This window comes from Corticium candelabrum, chromosome 14 (genome assembly GCF_963422355.1).
Source record: "Corticium candelabrum chromosome 14, ooCorCand1.1, whole genome shotgun sequence".
Lineage (NCBI taxonomy): Eukaryota > Metazoa > Porifera > Homoscleromorpha > Homosclerophorida > Plakinidae > Corticium > Corticium candelabrum.
In genome coordinates, this window is record NC_085098.1 from 1688348 (window position 1) to 1707842 (window position 19495).

Genomic DNA, 19495 nt, shown 5'->3' on the forward strand with positions numbered 1-19495 from the left:
CAGGCTCCTACGAATGCCGAACTGGCGGTCTCTGTAGCTGCTGCGAGGCCAAAGCCGCCATGTTTGATGGCCAACGTGAGCTGTTGCTGTTGTCTGGCTGTTAGTTTCCTGCCAATGATGTTCTCAAACGTAGTATTGATTTCTTTGTCATGCTGACTGGCCACAGAAGAGACCAGCCGTGGAGGGACAGTGCGTAGGAGATGCATGACTTTAGGCACTCCACAATATCGTAAAAGTAATGCAGTTGACTGACTATCCTAGAGCATTGGTAATTTGGATAGCAAAGACTTCTCGCACTCAACTAATCTTGAACGAAAGTCCTTCACAACGGGTTTATTCCCAAGTGGAGTTCTCAACAACACAAAGCCATCTGATCTCACTGGAATAGGCAGATCCCAATCCTGGATTCCATTGGGAGAGAATGCTTCACATTTTTCGTCCCTTAACTCAAGACCAATCTCAAGCATATCCGCCTTCAATCCAGAATATATGGAAATGACTTCCTGTTTTGTTCCAAGGACTGTGATGTCATCCAAGTAGGAAGGCGTTAGAGTATTTCCATTGTGAATGTTGGCCTTTGTTAGTATAGGATGAAGTGCAAGAGAAAACAGAAATGGACCCAACAGATCACCTTGCTGAACCCCTTCGGCTGATGTTATACAACATGTTGACAGGTTAAGCCTGGTGGTTAATTTTGAAGACTGAACGTAACACTTTGAAATAAAGGGAAATAACTCCGGAAACCCAAAAAACCGTCCAGCTGGAATGTTAATCCATTCATTCATTCATTTATTTATTGATGTCAAAAGCACTTCCACTAAAATAAAATCTAACTACAATACAGAGTTCCAGGCTGTAGTAGCCTGTCAGACAGTTCTAGTGATTCAAATCCAAAAAACCGCGAAGTTGGCATGTTAGCTGGCTTAGCTAGCTTTTCTCGACAATGCTGATAATTTTGTCACTAATTATGTTAGAGTGCTCCTTCTGCAGACATACTGCCAACTGGATTACCCGAGTTCTCTTGAGTTGGTTATAGGGCCTACCAAGCACAGGTGGTGCCAACAATGATACCTTCTTCAACATCTCCTCACTTTGTTCTCCCCATCTTCCGAAATTAAACCTCAATGGCTATAGGCCGGAACAGGTGTCCAACGTTGTTCGCCTTCAATAGATATTTCTCATCCTTCTCTTTCTCCTTTGCAGATGCAGCAAATCCAGCTTTCTCGTTGCTGTTCGGCCTGTTAGATTTGTCTTAAATTGGACCAGGGATGGGTGGTGTCCATTAGCAGCTTTTTGCTGTTCATTAATTCATTAATTCATTCATTCATTCGTATATGTAGTCATAAGTAGTCATAAGGCCTTTATATGTCGTTAGGCCCTCCATAATGGGCAAGTGGGGTAAATGTTTCTGTGTAGTCCACACGGCGATCAATGACTAGCCAATTCGATATAGATTGCGGGCATTACGGTGACCGCGAACTCGATACAGCACGCCTAGTGGATATCAATGACCACCAGGAAAACACTGAACGTCATCGTCAATAGACCATTCGCCAGACCACAGAATCTGATAGTCTCACGGATAAAGCTCGTCTGGTCTGGACTCTAGCTTTTAATCCAGACCAGTCATAGTCTCATGGATAAGCTAGAGAAACATGAGAAAAAAAGACAGACAAGTTTCATAATTTACTGTCGTGGACTGGTAGCCATTGTCGCTAACCACTAAACCACGGCGGTGACTATTATGTGTCGCTATGCCCCTCCATGATGGGCAAGTGAGGTCTTTACCCCATCTGGGCGCCCACCAACCCGGTAGGTGAGCCCAGCAGGGTACATGTTTCTGTGTAGTCCACACGGCGATCAATGACTAGCCAATTCGATATAGATTGCAGGCATTACGGTGACCGCGAACATCAGGACAGCACGCCTAGTGGATATCAATGACCACCAGGAAAACACTGAACATCATCGTCAACGGACCGTTCGCCAGACCACAGAAACTCTCCAACGACTGAAACGAGTCATAGTCTCATGGATAAAGCTAGAGAAACATGAGAAAGAAAGACAGACAAGTTTCATAATTTACTGTCGTCACTGGGGTTTGAACCCCCAAACTATGAAGTGGTATAGCCATTGTCGCTAACCACTAAGCCACGGCGGTGACTATATTATTGTATTGTTATGCCCCTCCATAATGGGCAAGTGGGGTCTTTACCCTCATCTGGGCGCCCATCAACCCAGCTGGTGAGCCCAGCAGGGTACATGTTTCTGTGTAGTCCACACAGCGATCAATGACTAGCCAATTCGATATAGATTGCAGGCATTACGGTGACCGCGAACTCGATACAGCACGCCTAACCTAACTCGATGCAGGTTGTGATGACCTGGAATAATGTCCAGCCACCGTGCAATACCTGCCTGCACTGTGCCCAAAGCTCCCAAGACCACCGGAACCACCAGTGTTCGACAATGCCACATGCAGCTTATCTCCACTCGCAAGTCGCTGTTCTTCGCCAACTTCTCAGCATGTTTCTTGCCAATGTTGCCATCAGCAGGACAGCTGATATCAATAAGAAGACAAGTGTTTGTCTTCTTATTTCTGAGACAGATGTCTGGACGATTGGCTTTGATCTTCTTGGCAGTGGGGATGATGGTATCCCACATCATAGTAATGTCATCCGTCTCCACAAGCCTATTATCAGGATGATGCCGCAAAATGGCGACAAACATCCCAGTGAATGATGGAGGCCACCTGATCGTGTCGATCAGTGTAGTCTATCAGTGCCAAAGCACTACAGCCTGCCACAATATGGTCGACTGTTTCCAGGCCTACACTGCACATGCGGCAAGTAGGACTGACATCACGATGTAGAATCTTGCGCTCATAGTACCGAGTCCGAAGAGCTTGGTCTTGAGCAGCAACAACCAGTCCCTCAGTTGCAGCAGGAAGATTCGCTGCCTTTAGCCATCCGTAGGTCTCTTTCATGTCCACAGGCGGTTGCTCAGTGAGACGGCGATACTGCCCGTGCGTAGGCTTCCCGCTCCAGGACCGCACACGAAGAGAACTGCAACACGTACGGTAATGTCTTGCATCTGTTTTAGGCGCTTGCTCGAAGCCACCTTCAACCGAGATGGATGCATTCCTGTGTAAGTTCTGCGACTTGTCGTCCGAAGCAAGACTCCTCCGCAGCTGTGCATAAAGCGACAAGCCATGCGCTTGATCGAGTGTGAAGATTTTCCAGAGTCACACTCCCGTGTCATCTGCATGAAAGGATCAGAACTGTCAGCAAGGTAACAGTTCAGTCTCACAATACAAGATTGATATGTCGACTCAATCTGTTGTAACCCCCTACCCCCATCACTGCAAGGAGCGTACAGTCGGTCAACGTCTGCAGAAGGATGGTGGACACCGTGCATAGAGAGGAGCTTTCTGATCCGTCGATCGAGCTGCTGCAGGTCCGTGCACACCCAATGAATAACGCCAAAACCGTAAGTGAGAACCGGTATTGCAACCCATTGATGGCTAGACTCTTGTTCCGAACATACAACTCGGTCAGGAGAACCACCTTCACTCTGCGGAAGTACTCACGACGGAGTCTCTCCCGCATCATGCTGTGCTGGTCTACACCCAAGTACTTGTAGACTTGACCCGGTTCCAGACATGGATGGTGTTCGTTTTTCCTACCGTCACTCCAGAGTTGTGTCCAGATAGCCTGTCGTTGACAAAGTGTGCAACAGCACATTTGTCCAGACCAAACTTCACCTGGATGTCATCAGAGAAGGTACGAACCGTGTGCAACAACCCATCCAACTGATCAGAGTTTCTGCCATACAGCTTCAGATCATCCATGTAAAGTAGATGACTGATGAGCTGACGTTTGGCAGTCTCACCGTGCCCAGTGGTCATCCTGTAGCCGTAACCGGTTCTGTTCAGCTCCTTGCTCAGAGGATTGAGAGCCATACAGAAGAGAAGTGGAGAAAGTGAGTCACCTTGGAAAATACCCCTCCTGATCTGCATAAGCCTTGTCTTGATCGTACTGTTCCCGCAAGAAAGCACCATCGATGTCCTCCAACTCTTCATTACACGTGACAGGAACCTGCACAAGACTGGACTGATCTTATGCAGCTGAAGGCATTGGAGCAACCAACTGCGTGGCACGCTGTCATAGGCTTTCTGGTAGTCCACCCAAGCCATGCTCAAGCTCTTGTGCCTGGTCTTACAGTCTTCGGTAAGCAGCTTGTTGATCAACAGCTGATCCTTTGCACCAAAAGATCCCTGTCGACAAATCTTCTGCTCTGGAGCCATGAGGTTTCTCTGATCCAAATGCCCTGCAATCCTCTGCCTGATGACTGAGGTGAGGGTCTTATAGAAGACAGACAGACACGTGATAGGCCGGTAATTTTTGGCCTGGTCAGTCTTGTCATTCTTAGGAATCAGAGTGGTTATTCCTTGAGACAACCAGTCGGATACAGAGTTTGGATTCTGAATCAGCAGGTTGTAGTTACCAGTCAGATCAGTGTGAAGACACGTGATACGCTTGACCCAGAAACCATAAACCTTGTCTGGACAGGAGATGGAGCAGGAGACTTCCAGTTCCCCATCCTTTTGAGACACGATGTGACCTCATTGTCTGAGATAGGTAACTACTGCTTCTCATCTCTCCGGTGCGTCTCGCCATCGGTTTGACGTCTCAGCCAGAAGGCAGACTCATTGTGATGTACCTCAGTTTCTAGGATACCACCCCAATACTGCTCGATCTCAGACTCGGATGACGGGGAAGTGACCTGGATAGTCTGCTTACCCAGCTCTCTGTAAAATCGCCCAGCATGTCGTTGAAACAAACCATTCTGGCGAAGTCTCTTACGATTCTTCTCCAGCCTCCTGGTCCGCTCGACGTTGGGCTTAAGTTCCATTTTCAATCGATTGATGGAGACTTCACAACTCTCCGAACAGGAAATGCCCAACCGATGCCGGAGTTCATGTAACATATGAATGCCCGATGAACCCTTTCTAACCTCCAGCAACAGTGAGATCGCACGTCGAAGTGTGAGAATCTCCGTATCCAGCCTTTGTCTCCGTGTAGGTGTTTGAGAATTGGTTGACTTTGCCGTCTTTAAGCCCCGTCTTTTGGACACCAGTGAAGCAGCAGAGTATACCAGGTAACTGATTCACTCATATCTGGTTCATCCTTCAACGAACTGATGATCGTGTTAAGATCACCAGTAAGTTTCAGGGTTCCACTGTTCACAAAGATCCTTGGAAGGCGTTGTCTCTCACAGATAGGAATTTGCCTGACTTTCTGCAACTCCTCAAGAAACTCTCGACGAAATGCAGGGTCCACAGCAGCATCGCTATCAAGCGAAAGATCATCCTCCGGTTGGCAGCAGTCTGGACTGAGTTGAGATGTAGGAGTTTCCATCCTTTCTTGCCGAGAAGCTATACTAGGATGTGTAGTCATCAGATCAGAGCTCACAGAGTCACAAGGGTATGGCGATTCCCTGATAGCACTGCACTGAACAAAATCCAAAGTGTCATCTACGGATAGGATATCACCACTGTCTCTTGCAGATGAGCAGTCCTTAGCGAGAACAATGACTGACTGAACAAGGGAGCCATCTTCCAAGTGATTAGCAAGCTCATGATCCTCTTGCATCATTGACACGACAGGTTTCCCACCACGTGCAGCAGGCGCCATCCTGACTGAAGTCATGCAAGGTGACACATTGTCAAGCAAAGGCGTGACAACTGAGCTATGCTGATTGAGTAGAAACCACATCTAACGCCGACATCTGCACACCAGGACAAACATCAGTCGTAACAGATCACAAACCTGAGACGGGCTTTCCGTCCTGTGCGGCTTCGCGTTTAATCTCCTCCAACTCTGATTCAGTCAGACTTTCAGAAGTTAGGATAAATCGCTTCTGGTCTGCCGAAAGCTGCTCAGAGACGTCAGTCAGAGAAGGATTTCGTTCACACCACAGCTGATGCATGGGTTTTCTGAAAGCAGAGAACTTGCATGACAACAGCACGTAGTAATAACAAAACATCACTTCTCTATTCATTTGTTGCGTCCATTTCCGTCGTCTTGTTGCATTGCCGTTCCCGTTAGCCAAAACACAAGATTCGCTAGGATCGGTGGGCACCACAGTAGTCTTGTCAGCGGGATTTGAAGCCAAATTCAAATCAGACGCCGCACGAGAGATGGTTCGACCAGTCGCCCTACGCCCAGAACTATTCCTGGTCTTCCGAACAGCTCCAGTGATTCCAGATGCCGACTTTTCGAGCCCTGTTCTGGTTTCCCGACAAGGAACGCGCTCCTCAGCTAGCTCTGAGACGAGCGATACAGCTAGACGTCCATCTTCCATCAATATCTACTAGGCGTGCTGTATCGAGTTCGCGGTCACCGTAATGCCTGCAATCTATATCGAATTGGCTAGTCATTCATCGCCGTGTGAACTACACGGAAACATGTACCCTGCTGGGCTCACCTGCCGGGTTGGTGGGCGCCCAGACGGGGTAAAGACCCCACTTGCTCATCCGGTTATGTGTCGTTATGCCCCTCCATAATGGGCAAGTGGGGTCTTTACCCCGTCTGGGCGCCCACCAACCCGGCAGGTGAGCCCAGCAGGGTACATGTTTCCGTGTAGTTCACACGGCGATGAATGACTAGCCAATTCGATATAGATTGCAGGCATTACGGTGACCGCGAACATCGCGCAGCACGCCTAGTGGATATCAATGACCACCAGGAAAGCACTGAACGTCATCGTCAACGGACCGTTCGCCAGACCACAGAAACTCCCCAACGACTGAAACGAGTCATAATCTCATGGATAAAGCTAGAGAAACATGAGAAAGAAAGACAGACAAGTTTCATAATTTACTGTCGTCACTGGGGTTTGAACCCACAAACCATGGAGTGGTAGCCATTGTCGCTAACCACTAAGCCACGGCGGTGACTATGTGTCGCTATGCCCCTCCATAATGGGCAAGTGGGGTCTTTACCCCATCTGGGCGCCCACCAACCCGGCAGGTGAGCCCAGCGGGATACATGTTTCCGTGTAGTCCATACGGCGATCAATGACTAGCCAATTCGATATAGATTGCAGGCATTACGGTGACCGCGAACTCGTGGACAGCACACCTAGTGGATATCAACGACCACCAGGAAAGCACTGAACGTCATCGTCAACGGACCATTCGCCAGACCACAGAACTCCCCAACGACTGAAAGGAGTCATAGTCTCATGGATAAAGCTAGAGAAACATGAGAGAGAAAGACAGACAAGTTTCATAATTTACTATCGTCACTGGGGTTTATTATTATCATTATGTGTCGTTATGCCCCTCCATAATGGGCAAGTGGGGTCTTGATCCCCATCTGGGTGCCCACCAACCCGGCAGGTGAGCCCAGCGGGGTACATGTTTCCGTGTAGTCCATACGGCGATCAATGACTAGCCAATTCGATATAGATTGCAGGCATTACGGTGACCGCGTACTCGATACAGCACGCCTAGTGGATATCAACGACCACCAGGAAAGCACTGGACGTCATCGTCAACTATTATTGTTATTATTATTATTGTTATTATTATTATTATAGCTTTTAGTAGACACAGTCTACGTAAGTAGGTGGGGTGGGAATCACGAGGCAAAGTCACGAGAAGATCTAGTCACGTGCTTGTCTCAGGCAGAATGATGACCACATACTCTTCTGCTGCTTTACTTTTGTACTTTCTGCAGTTGACTACTTATGCAGAGGCTAGCCTCTATGCTTCCGACAAGTTAAACGTGCATCTCGTTCCTCATACTCACGACGACACTGGCTGGCAGGTAACTGTAGACCAATACTACTACCAAAGTGTACAATACATTCTCGACACTGTCGTCGAAGAGCTAGCTAGAAATCCAGATCGACGGTTTATCTACGTCGAGATTGCCTTTTTCGAGCGATGGTGGTGGGAACAGGACAACGAAACAAAGAGCAGGGTGAAGGCGCTGGTGGAGAACGGACAGCTAGAATTCATTAATGGCGGATGGTGCATGAATGACGAGGGTGGGACTCACTATGTCGCCATTGTCGACCAAATGACTGAAGGTTTCCTATTCCTTGATTCCCAATTTGGACAGAGAGCACGTCCTCGCATAGGATGGCACATTGATCCATTTGGACATTCAAATGGACAAGCCAGCCTGTTTGCACAAATGGCGTTCGATGGGTTTTTCTTTAGTCGAGACGACTATCAAGACATTCAAAACAGGGCAAATAATAGTACCTTGGAACTCGTTTGGCGTGCAAGTCAAAGTCTCGGCTCTGAATTAGATCTATTCACTGGAATAACGTGGCATGGCTATGGCCCACCGAGAGGGTTTTGCTTTGATAGCAAATGTAATGATATACCAATACAAGATGACACCACACTTGAAGATTTTAATGTTGAATCAATGCTGGCAACCTTTCATAATGTGACATATGACCAAAGCAAGTCCTATGTTGGAGGCCACATCATGCTGACTATGGGATCAGACTTTCAGTACACAAATGCTCTTCGGTGGTACAAAAATCTCGACAAGCTAATCGAGTATGGTAACGCCAATGATACTCTTAAACTAAATTTGTTGTACTCAACACCTAGTCAATATCTACAAGCAAAGTATGATTTGAACACAACATGGACATTGAAGACTGATGATTTCCTTCCACTGTCTAGTGATCCATGGTCATACTGGAGTGGATTTTACACCAGTCGTCCTGCATTGAAGTATTATTCTCGATGGGGATCCAATTTTCTTCAAGTATGCAAACAGCTCGAAGTTATAGTTGGTCCATTTGATCATATGAGTTCACAGGAGCTGAGAAGATCCGTAGGTGTGCTGCAACACCATGATGCTATTACGGGAACTGAGAAGCAAGCAGTAGCCGATGATTATGCTTTCCGAATTTCTAATGGCAGCAAGGAATGTGAAGACATTGTTGGTCACGCTCTTGCCAGCTTGATGTCCAAATCTCCCTCTCCTCCACCCATTAATTTTTGTTTTCTAAGGAATGTCAGTGTCTGTGCCCACACAGAAAACTCCTCGTCATTTGTTGTAATTGTGTATAATCCTCTTGGTAGGCATAATACTTGGACAATCTGGCTGCCAATATCAGCCAACATGGCTACTGTGCTTGGCTCTGATATGAAAGAAGTGAGTAGTGACATATTGCCAGTGGATAATCGAACAGCTGCCATTCGAGGCAACCGTGGCAGTGCTCAATACAACCTCATGTTCCAAGCTACAGCACCACCTTTAGGATTCTCCACATACTTTGTGCATACAGCTCAGGTTGATCACATGGACTACAGAAATAACATGTCTGAGCTGCTTCAAGACAAAGCTGTTGACTTCACAATTGAGAACAAGCATATTCGTTTGACATTTGATTCGGCAAGTGGTCTTCTAAAGACTGTAGAGAATCAGATTCATAATGTGAGCATTGGTGTCCAACAAGAGCTCAGATGGTATAATGCATCAGCAGGCAACAACGTCAATAGCTCACGAGCATCTGGAGCTTATGTATTCCGACCAAATTCAAGTGAAACATATCAAATTGCCACAGCTGGTAAGGTTAAGTATGAGGTAATAAAAAAAGGTCAAGTGCAAGAAGTGCGACAAACATTTGCTGATTGGGCAACGCAAGTTATTCGTTTGTATGAAGGTGCTGATTATGCAGAGTTTGAGTATACAGTTGGTCCAATACCATATCAAGATGGTTTAGGCAAGGAAATTATCAGTATCTTCAAGTCAGACCTTATGACAGATAGAGAGTACTACACTGATGCTAATGGACGTGAGATGCAGAAAAGGGTAAGAAATCATCGTGATACATTTAAAATCAATCTAACAGAGCCTGTCTCAAGCAATTACTATCCAGTGAACTCTCGAATTGGAATTGTTGATAATGACAGAAAAATCCAGCTGACTGTACTCACTGATCGATCCCAGGGTGGATCAAGTCTTCAAGACGGTGCTGTTGAGTTGATGGTCCATCGACGTCTGCTGCATGATGATAACCTAGGTGTTGGTGAGCCACTTAATGAAACAGGACTAGATGGAAAGGGCCTTGTAATTCGTGGGTCGCATTACTTGCAAGTTGCTCCTATTCAGTTTGCAGGCAGATTACATCGAGATCTTGGAGAAAGGATATTTGCTGTTCCACAAGTTGGTATTGCTCAGACTTCTGATACTCCACAGCAATGGGCCGATAAGTATACTCTCACATACAGTGGGCTAAACCATGAATTGGACCCAAACATCCACTTGATGACTCTTCAGAATGTAGATGGTGATGCTATTATTAGAGTTGAGAACCAGTATGCTGTAGGAGAAGACACACAGCTTTCCACTAATGCCACTGTTCCTCCACTGAAGAAACTGTTCAAGGCATTTACTGTGTCAAACTACAATGAGATGACATTAGGTGCAAACTTGCCCAAGAAAGAAGAACGACGACTGCATTTCAGGATCAATGATATGCCACAGAGTCACCATCAGCCTCCAAGAGTTGCTGTAGATGCTGATGAGCCAATTGAATTGAGGCCCATGGAGATTCGTACTTTCATGGCTAAACTGACACGAGAATGAGGTAGACTAGTCAGACAAATAGCTCTCATATAGTTGGGGTGCCTTTTGTCTTTCATAATCTTGTTCTGACATTTTGACCGGGCACTTTACAAAGTACATAGAAAGATTATTCATTGTCACTTTGATCACACTCACAATGTACTGCTTCAAGTTAGCACTAACACATGGGAAATGTTCTAATGTCATCAGTTTGATGCTAACCAGGGTTGCAGATCTACAAGTACAGAACCATGTGATGTGATGTGGTGTGTGTGTGTGTGTGTGTGTGTGTGTGTGTGTGTGTGTGTGTGTGTGTGTGTGTGTGTGTGTGTGTGTGTGTGTGTGTGTGTGTGTGTGTGTGTGTGTTGCACCAAAAGGTGTCTACTGTAAATATGAAATGGGCAAAGTGTTGCATGTATTTATTAGTGTGGAAAGTGAGTGTGCAAATTATCCCTTAGTCTTGTGATTTATTGATGGATCAAAGTAATAATGAATAATGATGTCTCCTTACAATTACATACCAGTTAATTAATTGACTCTGGTCAACTACATGTAGCATTCTGACTCAATGTACAGAAACACTACACCCTCTCAGACTTGATCATGACTATCACTTCATGCATAGATATAACTGTTCAAAACAGTTTGCAAAACTGCTCTAGCTGACTCTACAGTCTGGTAATGGAGCTATTCTTGGCAAGGCTTGTACTCTATTAACTACAGCTTGAGTCAAAAAGCTCATTGTCCCAAAGCGACCACTAGGGGCACAATCATAAAAGTCTTCTACTATGGTGTCGTCTTGATGAACTGCAAGGGGTGGATTGTTGATACCAGCAAACTAGAGATCAAAGTACAGTGATTATATTTGTATTTGTATTGACTAGAGTGTACACACACACACACACACACACACACACACACACACACACACACACACACACACACACACACACACACACACACACACACACACACACACACACACACACACACACACACACACACACACACACCAATCTGTGACAACTTACTGCAGATTCAAGAAACAGCTTATTGGCATCATAGACCAAAGAGCCAATGCTAACAATATCTCCAAGACTTTGACCAGGATCGGTGTCAACAAGCATACCTAAAACCATAAGAGCTTCTACCATCAACTGTCTGTATTCTGGTTGTGGAAGACGGTTCAGCCATGACTCAACAGTCAAGGCAAATTTCAATTCTCCTTCTGTCATCTAAAACAAAATCAACAAAGACAGTCCATACAGCAGTAGCTTGTGTCACAGCAAGACTGGATACAGTCGCTGATAAAACATTGTACACACTGTGCATGCGTGTTTGTGTGCTCGTACACACACACACACACACACACACACACACACACACACACACACACACACACACACACACACACACACACACACACACACACACACACACACAAACGAACCTGAATTTCAGCAAAACCCACTGAGTTTAGACCTTGCAGAATAGATCGCCAAGCTGAGCGATTATGTGGATCTTCTATAGATAAGTTCAATGATTTTAAGTACTTCCTAACTACATCAACTCAGCGTTGTCGAGTACCATGAGCTGGACATTTATGATTAAGAAGTCTACTGCATAGAAGCTGTTTTTGGGATGATTGTTTGGCATTGTTACGTGTCCCAACCACTGAAGTCATAGTCTTTGAATTTTCAATTCTATGGAATCTTCTTTTGCTGTGGACAGATTTTCTTTGATGGTTATTTTATGCCATTTTAGACACTCCAAGAATCGTCCTAATACATCTCATGTGAAATGTGTTTGGCTTGTGAATGTTTGCTTGAGTCACGGACACACACACAAGGACACACCTGGAACCTGGAATTCCGCAATACCCACGATGGGCTTCGGCATCGCAGAAGTTTCCGCCAGGAAGTGCGGTCATTGGCTTGTGACAGGTCAATATTCAATGATACCAGGTCTCGTATGGTATCAACCCATTTGTTCTTTGGACCATGCTGAGGACGTTTCATATTACGTAACTTGCTTCTCAGCAACAACTTTTGTGGACGAGAGATGTTAATCCGTTCTAACTGACCAAGCCACTATAATCTTTGATGTTGAATTTGACGTACAATTGGTTTTTCCTTGGCAGATTACAAATTGATGGTATTTCTTATCTTGTTACACCCAATATAGATCTAATACAGTACTTGAGTGATTGCCGAGGTCTCACAACCATCTAATAAAAGTGGCATTACTAGTGATCTAAAGACTCGCAGTTTGTGTTCTTGAAATCCTTAATTTGTGAAAACTCTATGTTTCCAAGAACAAAATGTCCTGCTAGCTTTCTGAATACGTTCAACGGCCTCTGTGACATTCTCCAGAACACGACCAGCTATCAAGATGTTTGCTTTACACGGACACACACACACACGGACACACACACACACACACACACACACACACACACACACACCATTGAAATACCAGCAATTCAGACAATCTCTGCTAGTTGTAGTTTCTGTATTAAGAAACGGTGTGTGCATGTGCACATGCTACATACCTCTTCAATAGTTGGATGTGAGTACAGTATGTGTTTGTCTAATTTGAGTCCACTGCATCTCTGTAGTATTCGCCACACATTGCTATAAAATCCAATAGGCACTCTATTCAATGCTCCATCCAATCTTCGTCTGCGTATCCACTGTCCATGAAGACTGGTCATAGGAGATTCATCATCACTGCCAGAGTCATTTGCACCCCGTGGTTTCCCAGACAGTTCTTCCTATACAACACAGTTACTATACAAGTAATTAGTGTCAGCAACAATTTCAACACACTCTAGCATGTTGCTTCAGTTTGACAATCCCTGCAGTGTCACGTCGTTTCAAAGCATGAATAGTAACAAGACGTCGTCGAAAGCGGCCGTCTTCTTCTCCAGTTGATTCTACAAATCCCCAAAGCAATCAGCATAGACATGAACATGACACAGACAACTGTGTAGCCTGGGAACTGAAAAATGCTCTACATGCAAGCTGATCTTACTGATCCTTGACATATGTATATACGAACTTTACTACAACAAACATCAGATTAAATCAAGGTAGCCCACAATTAAGATGCTGTTTACAACAAAACACAGTACTCTAGCCTCCCATATTAAATAATTGGTATTAGATATTATACAACATTTCTTGTTGCATAATTTACTGCATTATGAATATTCTATAGATATGATTCATGATTTATCGTATGCTGACTCCAACACTCAAACAACCGAAACAAATTGTTGCAATCATTAGTTAACAGTTATTGTAGGTATTAAACAGCAGGAAGGAGTCAGTAAAGTATCCATCATTTATCAATCAAAACGACCTTATCCTTGTAGCATGCACTAAGTTAATTAAATGCTTCAGCTCTGTAACATTAAATGCTTCAGCTCTGTAACATTGCTACATGAGCCAGAGACGCTTCCTATAAGCTACATAACATCCTACCAATTGTCTCCGTGAATTCCTCCCCATTAATGATATGATACAACAACTTTTTCATTTGACTTGGACGAAGATTCATCAGCTGCTCAGCTGCCTCATCACCCTTGCAGGTAAGAGATCGTCCCAATTCCGCAGTCATCACATGAATAATGAGGCCAATACGCAAAGTGAGCATCTCCAGAAACATTGAAGGTGTTGTTCGCATAAACATGGCCAAATATAACAATATTTCCTATTGCAAATTGCACAAATTCAACAATTTCAACACCTGGTAAAGTTTAGTTAAACATTTGTAATCACCACTCACATAATGTTGATCAATAGTTAACTTAATATTTAATATAAAGTATTTGCTGAAGTCCTGCTGTTATCAAGTTTACCTGAGTAAGAACTGCAGTACTGACATCCTCTCCATATGTTCCATAAATAATAGATTTCAACTCTTCAGGTGGGAGAGGCCTGCAACACAGCATAAACAGAATGAAACAACAATAATAAAATTGTAGTTCTTGCTATTGCAGAATTATATTATTTTAAACTTCCAACTGAAGAACTTCACAAAAACAACATAAATTTTGTATCAGCAATCATAACAGATTCTCTTCATGAAGAAAGCCGTCGACTCCAATAACAGTTTAGCAAAATGTCTGGGCTGGCTGTTCCTGAGAGAGAAATGCACAAGATCAGTGACTGACATAAACGTTTTTGCTTGGCAGTATGCTTCCTTAAAAGAGTACATGTTTTTGTTGCTATATGTCTTAGTGTGTTTGCGTTAATTGCTAACGTTGTCTTGTTTGCTGCCCCATGAGGGAACTGCGCTAGATATGTTCTAGTGCGAGACAAAATATATTTGTATTATTATTATTACTATTTATTAAGTTATAACGATTTAGGGCTTAGACAAGGAGAGATGCAGAAGTGTCATGGTATCGCCAAACGGTTCACTGAGCTTTTCCAAGATAGTCGCTTCAATCCACGTGTCTGACCACCTTTCTCTAGATGACATCACCCCTCATACTGTCAGTGATGGTTCTTTTTACGTTTCTTATGGAGAAATTCCGGATCCAGTGTTTATTGATGATCTAGCTCCCACTGTACGGTATCTGGACAGCCACAACCGATTTGTGTCCTGACCATCTAAAGTCTTTGGTCTTCTACAATTCAATGGATGAAGTGGCTACACTCAATGTTCGCACTTTGTCATATCCCATGTTCCTATCTTACGAACCTGTCTTCAGCAGTGGCAATTGGACAATCGCTGTCTCTGTGAAAGAATGCTAGAGTCAAAGCAAGAAATCACACTAATCTACAAGGAATTCTTCATCTCATAGAAATTCTAAATGAGCATTGTTTCTTGCCAAAGAAGGTCAATTTAGTAAGGCTTTCCAGTGTTTGACTTCTGGTGGATGTGCACTCATTAAACCTATGAGCCATTAGAAACAGGACTTTGTAAAAGTTATGAGACTTGGCGAGTAGCTACTCAAAATGTATAGGAATGAACTGACTTCTGGTCTGCGAGCTATATTTGTGGCTGGCTGGCTGGCTACGTCTTGTAACGGTAAAAGAATATGCCACGCCTCTTGTGTGTGGCCCAATTACGGAGCAGTCTTTCCTTGTTTATGTTCTACGAGACAACCAGAGACAATGAATAAACCACCAATCAGATCTGTGAAATGTTCATAAAAGAGTTTCTTACCAGAACAGTCTAATTCATGTTTGCGATTGCCAGGTCTTGTTGGAAATAAACAACAGAACTTACCTGTCTGCAAATGATAATGCGTAATCAATCACTTTCTTAGTTTATCACATCTATATGGGAATCTAACATTACCTGACCATAAGCGATTTTAATGTCCTGCATGTAATAACTCTCATTACTGTACTTTGACAATTACAGACTATTTACAAATGTTGTGGTCACACGAAACAACACTTGATATGATTTTAAATTGATTTCACAAGCAGCATGTTTAGAAGACATTACCGTCTAAATTTGTAATACTGCATGATAATCCTATTATGGTTTTCAGACGGCTCATAGCTGTGGAACGGTGTAAACACAAATCAATTAGTTTTTAGTAGTGATTTAAAGGCTTTGAATGATGACAATCCAGCCCCTCTATGTGTTTCTTCAGATGCTATCCTTGCTTCTTTGCGTTAATTCCATTGAGTATTTTAGAATCTTTACTTTATTGGCATGATTTATTTGTCAAATAGATTTCATTTCATAGACAGACAGATGGAAATTTACCTTGTGACTGTGATTTCGACAGTTGCAGGTGGTAAGCCAACAGTGAATTGTTTTTGATGTACCAAAATGTCAGTGGCTGCCTATGGAAAACAGACGTTAACAACAATTGAAGAGATAAACAATGCACACATCATGCACTGTGACAAATTACAGCAGCGAGTTCTTCAACTTCCTTCCCAACTACTCCAGCAGCATGTCGGACAAGTGACCACAACTGTTGGTGAGCAGCCTGTCAAAACAATTCATATGCATATTATTGGGTAGATACACGTGTGCGTCTGCACACACACACACACACACACACACACACACACACACACACACACACACGCACAGCATACATACATATTATAGGTACAGCATGTCAAATAGTCCAACACTCGAAATTCCCAAACAAAATACAAATTCCCATCTGTCATCTGTACATATTGGCAATCATGAAATATAACTAGCTGTGCATAGACAAAGTCTTCAATAATAGAACAGTTTGCAAATTTGGCATCAACACGTTACAGAAGAGATAAATATCAGAATTAAGTCTTTCCATTGTTAGTTCCATATAAGACTATACATTGATGAGAAATTTACTTTGGCGAATTGGTAATTTTATGAGTCATCACAAATACAAAATCCGCCCACATCTTTGCTGTACATTATTTTACAGTATGAAGATGTGAAATCATTATCCACATGCACTACCTACTGTGAAACGTACCTCAGGAAGTAAAGGTCACGCAAAATTCAGACATACCGTTCAGCCGGTCAGTTGTACCTACCCTAACAACAGATGTAACGATAGTAAATTTAGTGATGCAAAGGGAACTTAAGAAACGCGGTAAATACAACAAACTTTGGGAACCACAAATACTAAAGAAGGGAATTATGCTGTTGGAAACAAGCTTACGTGTACTTCCTGCTACTTTTCTCAAGTTATAAATAGGGTGCCTGGAACAACAGCTACAGTTGTGCTCAAAAGAAAGCGAACCCCTTATGTATCTATACAAAGTATCTAATATTTGCATCTAAACATTTAATTACTCTGTAACTCAAACATTTCCTAAAGATATCCAGAATCTGTCTAACAAGACACAAGAAAATGTAAATGAAAACTAATATTGAGTCAAAATCAAATATTCTACTTTTTCAACCATTGCAGAAATATGTCAACCCTCCATCTAGTAATTGGTATGTCCCCCTTTTGCTGTGATAACGTCAAGTAGTCTGTGTCTGTACTACTACTACAGTACTACTACAGACACAGACTACTTGACATTATCATAGCAAAAGAAGGACATCAGTAGGAAGCAATGAGGCTTTGGCATCATTCCGTGGAAATTTTAGCCCATTCCTCTACACAAAGGTCTTCAGTTCCATTAGATTTTTGAGATGTCAAGAATGACCAGCTTTTTCAAATCACCCCACAGCATTTCGACAGGATTGAGGTCAGGACTCTGGCTTGGCCACTCCAAAACAGTAAACCCCTTTCTCCCTATCCAAGCTTGTGTACATTTACTTGTATGTTTTGGATCATTATCCTGCTGCAACTTCCAGTTGCAACCAAGGCCAAGATTTTGGACGACTGACGGAAAAACATTTTTGTCAAGAGTGTCCTGGAAGATGGCCAAATACATTCTCCCATCAACAATAGTGAGCTTGCCAGTTCCTGAAGCAACGCAACATCCCCAAACCACGATGCTGCCTCCGCCATGTTTGACGGTGGGAAGCACATGTTTGTCTTGGAACGTTGTGTTTGGTTTACGCCAGACATAGCGTTTGTGAATGTGACCAAATAGTTCAATTTTTGTCTCATCAGTCCACAAAATTTTCTCCCAGGACCTCAAAGGATCATCAAGATGAGTTGCCACATATTCCAAATGCATTTGGCGATGACATTTCTTCAACAGGGGATTTCTTCAAGCCACCCGTCCGTGAGGCTCCACTTTGTTCAATGTTTTTCGAATAGTTGTGCAATGAACATCGACACCAGCAGCTTGCAATGATTCCTGCAGTTTGTTTGACAAAACACAGGGACTCTTTGTGACTTCAAGTACAAGTTTTCGTCTGTTCCTTGGGGTAATCTTAGGAGGTTGCCCACTGTGATGCAAGGTTGCTGTTGTTTTGAACAAACGCCACTTGTACACAATTTGCCTAACTGTTGACAGATGAATTCTGTACAGTTTGGAGATCTTTTTGTAACCCTTTCCAGCCTTGTGAGCCTCCAAGACTTGCTTCTGGACTCGTTCCCACAATTCTTTTGATCTGGGCATTAGCAAAAGGAGAAAACAAAGTAGAAGTTATTGTTTACTTTGTCAACATTGCTTTGATTTGTATCGTTCTAGTGCAATTCAAATTGTGGGTTTGCAGTACATTCTAAATGTTGAAAAGGAAGGACAATTTACGTCTGTTTCACTTTGTTAATCAAATATATTGTTTGCAAAGACTGGCTTTCGACAAAGGCTGATTCTTCTACGTTTAGTTGAAGGAAAATGCTCAGTATCTCTACAAATGCTATCACTAAACAGCTCCGCTTCTGCACACGTCAAATGTTGCTATGAATTTGCTAAAAAATTTACGAAAAGCTGAGATGTCTAAAAATGCATAGGGGTTCACTTACATTTCGGCACAACTGTAGAGATTGTAAATAGTAAATATCAATAGTCCAGGATATGAAATCACTAATACAAAATCAACCAATACTTTTTTCTTAAAATGCCAAAATTAATTTCCACCAATATTTCATCTCATACACTATGTAACATCTACATCTTGCACACACATCCTGTATGCACGCAACATTATTCTGTGTCACCAATACCGTATTACCCTACTTACAAGCATATGCCCTTATAAGTGAGGGTTAGTAAAGTGAGAGCATGACTTCTTGCAAGTAAACATGCATGATCCTTACAGACAAGGTAAACCTTACACACCCAGACTTACATGTCACGGTATGAGACTAGCCTGGCAAGCCAGGCTCTTCCGCACAGTCGAGGAGCTAAACACACATGAATCACACAAGGAGGAGGAGCTTTTGCCGGAATTGCTCAAGCACGAGAAGAGCCTGGTCGCTTTCGAAAACGTCATAGTGGCGTGGGACCCCGGATTTGGTTTCATAGCTTGGATAAGGCTAATTCGATTAGCTAAGCATGTTGCTA

General features: G+C 43.4%; 2 protein-coding genes across 2 annotated transcripts in view; one reads left to right on the top strand and one right to left on the bottom strand.

Moving 5' to 3' along the window:
- The first annotated feature begins 7659 nt into the window (after positions 1-7659).
- Positions 7660-10866, top strand: LOC134189681 (lysosomal alpha-mannosidase-like). Its single transcript, XM_062658035.1, has one exon. It carries the CDS (start codon positions 7698-7700, stop codon positions 10626-10628), a length of 2931 nt encoding a protein of 976 aa, XP_062514019.1. The 5' UTR covers positions 7660-7697; the 3' UTR covers positions 10629-10866.
- An 83-nt stretch (positions 10867-10949) lies between these two features.
- Positions 10950-19495, bottom strand: part of LOC134190073 (phosphorylase b kinase regulatory subunit alpha, liver isoform-like) — a 36926-nt gene continuing 28380 nt past the window's right edge. Inside the window, exons 9-16 of the mRNA XM_062658491.1 lie at positions 16492-16569; positions 16341-16420; positions 14470-14548; positions 14093-14321; positions 13436-13542; positions 13159-13380; positions 11639-11842; positions 10950-11445 (exon numbers count right to left, since the gene is read on the bottom strand). Coding sequence (XP_062514475.1) covers positions 11266-11445; positions 11639-11842; positions 13159-13380; positions 13436-13542; positions 14093-14321; positions 14470-14548; positions 16341-16420; positions 16492-16569 — 1179 coding nt within the window. The 3' untranslated portion in view covers positions 10950-11265. The remainder of the gene's footprint in view (positions 11446-11638; positions 11843-13158; positions 13381-13435; positions 13543-14092; positions 14322-14469; positions 14549-16340; positions 16421-16491; positions 16570-19495) is intronic.